This window comes from Bombus impatiens, unplaced genomic scaffold, assembly GCF_000188095.3.
Source record: "Bombus impatiens unplaced genomic scaffold, BIMP_2.2 scf_0418, whole genome shotgun sequence".
Classification (NCBI taxonomy): Eukaryota; Metazoa; Arthropoda; class Insecta; order Hymenoptera; family Apidae; genus Bombus; species Bombus impatiens.
Window position 1 is genome coordinate 1,160,497 of NT_176837.1, and position 7,508 is coordinate 1,168,004.

The following is a 7,508-nucleotide window of genomic DNA, read 5'->3' on the forward strand; positions in this document are numbered from 1 at the left end:
GGGGGGGGGGGGCAGAAGGGTGAGGAAATGGGGTTGCAGCGACCTGAAAAGTCCGGTAGCCGCGGCTTTGCACTTGTAACTATACTCCGTGTAAGAGTACGAATCCTCCGCATATTCAATATCCTGGAGGGTTAGCCATCGGCTTTGCAAACAGTAAACCTGATCGACATAGAGAGACACTGCCTTCCGAAGGTTGAATAACAAAGTGCACGGAACTAGCGAGCAACAACGACTTTACGGCCTTTGTTGGTGAAACCAGGTCCTATGTCATTAAGATGGGTAATTAACTAGAGGCAACCGAAAAATACGATTTTCTCGGAGGGGCAGTGGGATTAGCAGGAACAGCATTTTGAATCTAGAGACGTGTATTATAAACTGGTTACAAGCGATATTTATTGTATTATTTACGCAAAGCAAAAGATCATTTTCTTGGACTTATCGGGGTGGGTATTCCACATTGGGTATTATTTTTCAGATAATTGTTCACATAGTAGCTCACGTTCAAATAGATGAATTCAACCATTAGTCGAGCACTAACTAAAATTTCCTTTGAATAAGTGGAGTTTAGATAAATGGTGTTCTACCGTAGTAAATTACCTAATTACTTCCGAATATATTAAATTTCGTACCATTTGATAGTACTTTCATATGGCTACAATAATTTGATACTATGAAAATGAAATAAAACTTGATAAAAGTAACGCTTCATTGGAAAATAAGAATACGTGCCAAGTGTAGCCATTGTGTGTGCGCGGGAAAGCCGAGGTACAAATTCTACACGCAAGCGAATATTACATGTAACAGAATTTTGCTTGTTGAAATTTCGAGAGACGGTGAAACTTTATGTGTATATATCTAAATTAGGCAGAGTCTAAAATTCAAAGATTGTACGACTACAAAGACTATGCAATTTTGTTTAATATTAGAAATACCGACTTGTATCGAACGAAACAAAATATAAAATATATGAAAAGATATGACAAAAGGAAGCAAACAACTCATAGAACAAGTTACAGAACTTCAAAAGTGCAATATTATAAATAAATAAAGTTTCTATGAAAAATTACATATTAGTCATCACTCTAGTACTTGTAATATTAATTTAGAGTATAACATATTTCAGATATAATTTGAGCGATTAGTAATACGATATATATTTTATGGATTAGAAATATTAAATGGATCTTATCAACTTCTCACCGATTGTTGAAGCAGAGGTGTCCCAAATAGCGTAGATTTCAATTTCGAGTTATCACTCGCGAATTAATAATTAAATTTTAATTATTTATAATAAGAAAAATATATAGAAATACACATGAGACACGATATATGTATGTAGAATCGAGTAACGAATCTAGCTTCCGATATGCAGGGCCGACCTTAGCATAATGGCCGAAATTTCGAACGATCATGAATCATAATCTCGTCTTTGTTTACAAGAACTGAAAGGCACGCAAGTGGTGTCGCAAAAACTATAAGACTCCTATTCGAACCGTTAGCAAAATGCAAAGTATGATTCGAATGTACAGAAGTCATCGTACCGGGCGGAGCCAAACATGCAGAAACACAAACATATGCCGCCGTTAAGGTTACGAAAACAATTGTTCTAGGTTGTCGTAAGGGTCAATTTGTGCGACGAGAAATTGTGTACTGAAATCCATTCAAGCAACGATCGGTTATCGATTACGTTAGGAATTATTCGACGTTAAGTTTCATATTTTATTATAATATTAATCATATTTGAAATAGAATCGTGCGATATTTATGATACTAATATAATTGTATATTTTAACCGTCTTATGGCCCTTAAATTTTTATTTATCGATCTTATTATTATTTGAACAAATGAAAAGAGTTTCAACGTTTTAAAGAAAATCTCATCATAAAACTGAAATTAGTAGTGATCTTTCTATACTTTGTTTGAGCTGAACAAATTTTTTAGTGATATCAAAACAAGATTAAGTCGAAGATGATTCGGAAGTATTTTAATTTTAATAGAATTTTAATATTGAAATGTACAGTACTAATATAACGATAGCGACAAGATATTCCTATGTATATTCCAGAAAGAGATTTCTTATACTGCAGATTTATAATATTACAATTTAATTACATATAACATTGTAGGTGAATATTTGAAAATAAAATAAGAAAACGAGCTCTACTTTAAAAGTTTAAGATTGTTTATGCATATTATGTTATTGTTCCAAACTTTTACGATTTGCTATGATATAACACATGGTATAACATAATATATACCAAACATATATTAAAATAACCATATATTATATAGGAAAAAACGGAATAAGAATGCAATAGCATAGATATCGGGTAAAATAAATAAGAGCTTACAAAAAGCGGTGTTCCACGCATCCGTCTCCCGCCTTTTTGCTATTCTTCCTTTCCTGAACTTTCCAAATGTCACTTTCGCTTCGTGTCGTTAAACAATTATTAGTTTCTAACTCTTTCACGACGTATCACTAAACGCCGGTTCCACGCAAGAAAAAATCTCATTTTTAACAAAACATTTCCGTTCTTATTTTAAATGTCAGATCGCAGAAATCACTCGTTGCAGGGTTAAGGATTTTTGGATCATCATATAGAATGACGGTGAAAAGATGACAATGTATGAAAGATAACCGATTTTCGCGAAAAATTTTCAACTCTTCCGTCCGTACGCTGCCAGCAGCGAAGGCGACTGAAAACAGAGAATCGGCCGGCAGATTGTCGGTCGTATAGACGCCCTTGTCACGCATTGAAAATGAAAATTTGGTCTGGAATTAGTGGCGCCGCCTTGTGGAAGGAAGACCATTCATTTGATTTTCAAGATGTTTCTAATATAGAATGTAGTGCTGTTACGAAATTTACGTACGCCTGCACTGTACGACGGTAACCTTACATAATAATTTTGCTTTACAGTTGAAATAAAACATAATAATAGATTCTACATATAAATCATCAAAATAATTATAAAGCAAGATAACATATTATTTTTCATTATGGTAAATTTATATATAACTGTAGGATTGTTTAAAATCCTACATCGATACAATTAAATATTACATCGATAAAATTAATAAACGTTAACCGTGAATAAAGAATACGAACAAGTTGTATTTTGGTTAAGCTTAACTTTTTATTTGTACAGCTTGACCATAATTTACAACATTTTAATACAGTGATACTTAACCATAGAAGATATTATTAATTAAATTAATAATATCCTCGGTAAAGAATTTCGAAATAATTACCAAGTGGATCTGAGAAAACCTCATATAAATTATGATATTATTTCACTACATATATTAATACATTAACCAACAACTAATACATTTCCCTCAACAAACTCATAAGGTGGTATTTCCAAATTTAGAGGAGCTGGACCTTTCCTAATCCTTCCACTGGCATCGTAATGAGAGCCATGGCAAGGGCAATAGTAACCACCAAAATCACCAGCATTTGCAATTGGAACACATCCTAAATGCGTACATACACCCAAAACTACCAACCACTTTGGATCTCGTGTACGATCTGTGTCTACTTGTGGATCTCGAAGAGATGCAACATCTACCTGTGCCTCTCGATCAATCTCTTTCTGTGATCTATTATCATTTCAAAACAAAAGTCATTCAATTTAGATAAATGGAATTAGAAGAGAAATATGTAATCATGTTTAGTAATATTTACCTATGTCGTACAAACAGAGGCTTTCCACGCCATTTGAAAACAGCATTCTTTCCTTCAGGAATATTGTCGAGTTTAACTTCAATCTTTGCTAAAGCAAGTACATCACCTGCAGCGCTCATGGAAGCTACTAAATTATGCACAACTGTTTTTGCACTATAAACGGCACAAACCCCAGTTGCTATATAATAAATCAATATTTATATTTCTCTGTAATTGTTGAACCAGAATAATGCAAAGAAGATTAAAAGGTATACTTACTAGCTGTTACAAGATACGTAAATGATTTGCGACTAGCAGCAGAATGTTTGCTTGAAACCTTTGGATCTTTTACAGCATTATGACGATAATCAGTGAAATCTGGCCATTGAACATCAGTATGCGCCAGCCTCCTCTGTGTTGCTAGTAAACTCGCTATAAAAATCAATTCATTGATAATACTGTTTCCTACATCGAGTATAAAATAGGATATTAAAGATAAAAATAGTATATTTCAATATCTTAAAATAGGAAAAATATTTGTTCGACATTTGTAATAAACTAATACATTGGTACAGTAATAATCTTCGAGACAGGTACCGCATACGCCATACGATTATATAATCGAAATATCTAAGAGTATATTTTGTTTATACACGAAATCTAATAAATTAATGTTTAAATAAAAGCCTCATACCTCCAATTCCTGAACTGACACGTAGAGCTCCTTTAATAAGAGATTCGTACAAACTTTGAACGAGCATTCGATTGACGACAGGTTTAGTGACGACTTTTGATTTTTGTACGATACCCTTTCCAGATACTGGTTGCATTCCATTTGAAATGACAGTCGTCGACCTTAAAAGTGGAGCGAGGCTCGTTGATTTCGCTACAACATTCATTTTTGTTAATTACGCACGAACGTCCAAACGGGACAACTTCATCGAACACCAAGTAAAATCCGAAGAACTACGTTCTTAGAGGTCTCCACTCTGCAACTTTCGCGGAAAATTTTCCGTGTAATTAATAGATGTCGCGCTATAACGTATTGAACCAGATGCATACCTTGTCGCTGATTGAACTATGTAATTAATCGCGAAACTTAACTTTCAGCAACTAATCTTTTAATAAAATTGAAATGAATATAAATTAGATTATATATTCATAATTTACACATATTGTAGTTAAATTTGATTCTAATATTTAGTTCTCCCTTTCTAACACAATAAGCTATGATCTGCTATGGCATATATTTACATACATAGTGAGGTATATTAATATCAATAAAAAATATTACTATTTGTGAAGATTTTAATACGTATTATTTTATAGAATTATCTAATGATATGATGGTAAAAGCAAGCTTTAAAATATATGTTACTTTGACTACATTATTGATTATATTTCGTAGATGTTCTTTGTACCGCTTTAATCATACACATAGTTATATACGTTTAAAAGTTGTACATTTGGAAAATTCTTTTACAAAATATGACAATGATGCATACAATGGTTCATAGATGGCATAACTACTAATTTAAAGCGCCTATATTGTTTGGATTGTCCAAGGTTTCACAAGCGCATGCAACATGCGTATAGAAACATGTTATTTTTGTTCGTCTCGGATTTATCCCGGACATGGAATCCAGTTTGTAAGAAATGATTGTAAGGTGAGAATTTTTATACATATTCGTCATAATATTTACATTATCTTCTATGATTTTAGAAGAATTGTTTAAAACTACTACCTTTTGGTGACTTTTAGGTTATGTGGATATTTAGATACAACTTTGTTTTTATATTTAATAACAATAAGTTTTTGTGCAATATGTGGACAATTGATAATTGTTATAAATTATGTTATAAATATTACAATTTATGCATTTTTTCATGTCATTCTATCTATATTATAGATATTCAAATTTTGTCGGTCAAAGTGCCATGCTGCATTTAAGAAAAAGAAAAATCCAAGGAAAGTCAAATGGACAAAAGCATACAGGAAAACAGTTGGCAAGGACTTGGCAGTGGACCCATCATTTGAATTCGAAAAAAGAAGAAATATTCCACTTAAATATAATAGAGAATTATGGCAGAATGCAATTGATGCGATGAAAAAAGTAGATACTATCAAACAGAAGAGACAAAATCTACACATAATGCAACGATTACGTAAAGGACGTGAATTAGAACAAGAAAGAGATATTAAAGAAGTTCAACGTGATTTATCACTCATAAAATCACCTGCTGCAGGATTGAAAGAAAGAAAGAAACTAGAACAAACTGAACAAGAAGAGATGCAGGAATCTAATGACGAACAAGAACAACAAGAAATGGAAGTGAATTAGTTTTGTTTATTATACGATGATTATATTCATAACACAACAAGATGGAATAATTTAATTTGGAATAATTTACATAAAAGAGTACAACTAAACTTATTACATTATACATGTATTAGACAGATTGTGGATAAAAGAAAACTTTGTTCAAAATAAACAATTATTTATGTAAAATTCGTTTTTTATAGTACAACATAATTACATATTTGTGTAAGAATTATAAACAAAACTAATATCAAATTAAGTACTAGTAATGGCATTGTTCATCTAAGTTAATCTAAGTTATTAATTTAATTGTTATGAGTAATTCATTAAAAGTACTAAATAATTTGGAAACTTAGAACGCTCAAACATTTTGTGAGAATTCTGAAATATTGATATATGAAAGTGTTCTGAAATACCGACCGCGAAAAAAATCAGTGTTTCTTACGCCCTCTGCGATTTACTACGGCGAATATAGCAATTATATTGAACTTAATCGTCGAAGGCGATAAAGTCAACAACTACGAGAAGACCTAGCAAGATTCAGAAAATAAATAATTACATATTTCTTTATTGTCAAGATTTCTTACATTTCTGATATCAGATACAAAACATATATATTCTTAACTTCTTATAGGAAATAAATGTTTAATAATTGCGTTACATATGACGGCATTTATGATGTGAAATTTAATATTTAATGGCTTACCCAATTGCAAGTATACCTCTTTGGTACTACACCGTGAAAGTGTTGAACCTACAATTCCCTAAACATTATGCCACTGACAATACACTAATAATCACGTAAAAGATTGCAAACAAAGTCATCAATCACATTGATCTACGGTTCTTTGAAGCGCAAAACGCCGTTAGAGGGAGCTTTCGAATAGTTTGCTGACCCTCGAGAAGGTGTTCGACCGTGGCAGGTCCCAGGTGAAGAAAACGTGGTTTCCAAGTGGTCGTATGCGGCAAGGTGTGACCACCGCACCTCGATGACACTGTAAACACTCGACCGGTGTTTCCAGCAATTACCAGGTAAACCGCGGGGTGTTGTTTGCCGCGGACGAAATGTGTTACAACAACAGAAGAGCAGCGTACAAGGTGTGCGAGTATACGCAAGTCGAGAGAGAGACCGATACAGGACCACTCGAGTTATGCGGCAAGAAAGGATTTTCAAGGGCATGAGCTTGCAGATTTCTTCCGCCTGACAAAGCTACCATGGCCAATCTTTTTGGAGGTCTATCCTTTGATTCGTGCCGACCGTATTTGCTCTAGCCTTGGCCAACGTGAACTCGAAGATTCCATGCTAATGGAACGTCAATCGGTTTATGAACGTTCGTTAAGTTACTTTTGTATTAATTATGTATTTGATGTTTGGAAGAGATGTAATAGTTGATAAATAATCATCTCGACAGACTGTTCCATCTTGTAGGGCATAGGTTATTCGAGAAGATCTTCGAGATTAAAATAATTTTATTTTTACTTGTATCTTGTACATAGCAAAATATAACGTTGTTTGCCGTT

General features: G+C 33.1%; 3 protein-coding genes across 5 annotated transcripts in view; 1 reads left to right on the forward strand and 2 right to left on the reverse strand.

Annotated features, from left to right (window-relative positions):
* Positions 1-2,945, reverse strand: part of LOC100742030 (zinc finger protein chinmo) — a 70,966-nt gene extending 68,021 nt beyond the window's left edge. The window contains exon 1 of one of the 2 annotated variants that reach the window (XM_003490365.4): positions 2,353-2,945. The gene's annotated coding sequence lies outside the window, so the exon portion shown is untranslated. Of the gene's footprint in view, positions 1-1,200; positions 1,349-2,352 lie in introns of those variants that run through there. The other variant, XM_012386851.3, reaches the window with a different exon arrangement.
* A 149-nt stretch (positions 2,946-3,094) lies between these two features.
* LOC100742152 (cytochrome b-c1 complex subunit Rieske, mitochondrial) lies at positions 3,095-4,661 on the reverse strand. 2 transcript variants are annotated; one of them, XM_003490366.4, is made up of 5 exons: positions 4,475-4,661; positions 4,361-4,390; positions 3,946-4,098; positions 3,688-3,865; positions 3,095-3,602 (listed from the first exon to the last, which is right to left on the reverse strand). In XM_003490366.4, exons 1-5 carry the CDS (start codon positions 4,563-4,565, stop codon positions 3,314-3,316), a joined length of 741 nt encoding a protein of 246 aa, XP_003490414.1. In that variant the 5' UTR covers positions 4,566-4,661; the 3' UTR covers positions 3,095-3,313. The 2 variants fall into 2 exon arrangements, with proteins under 2 accessions (XP_003490414.1, XP_012242311.1); XM_012386888.3 differs by having other exon boundaries at positions 4,361-4,661.
* Positions 4,662-5,102: 441 nt separating this feature from the next.
* LOC100742271 (probable ribosome biogenesis protein RLP24) lies at positions 5,103-6,164 on the forward strand. Its single transcript, XM_003490367.4, has 2 exons — positions 5,103-5,333; positions 5,577-6,164. Exons 1-2 carry the CDS (start codon positions 5,253-5,255, stop codon positions 6,006-6,008), a joined length of 513 nt encoding a protein of 170 aa, XP_003490415.1. The 5' UTR covers positions 5,103-5,252; the 3' UTR covers positions 6,009-6,164.
* The last annotated feature ends 1,344 nt before the right edge of the window (positions 6,165-7,508 follow it).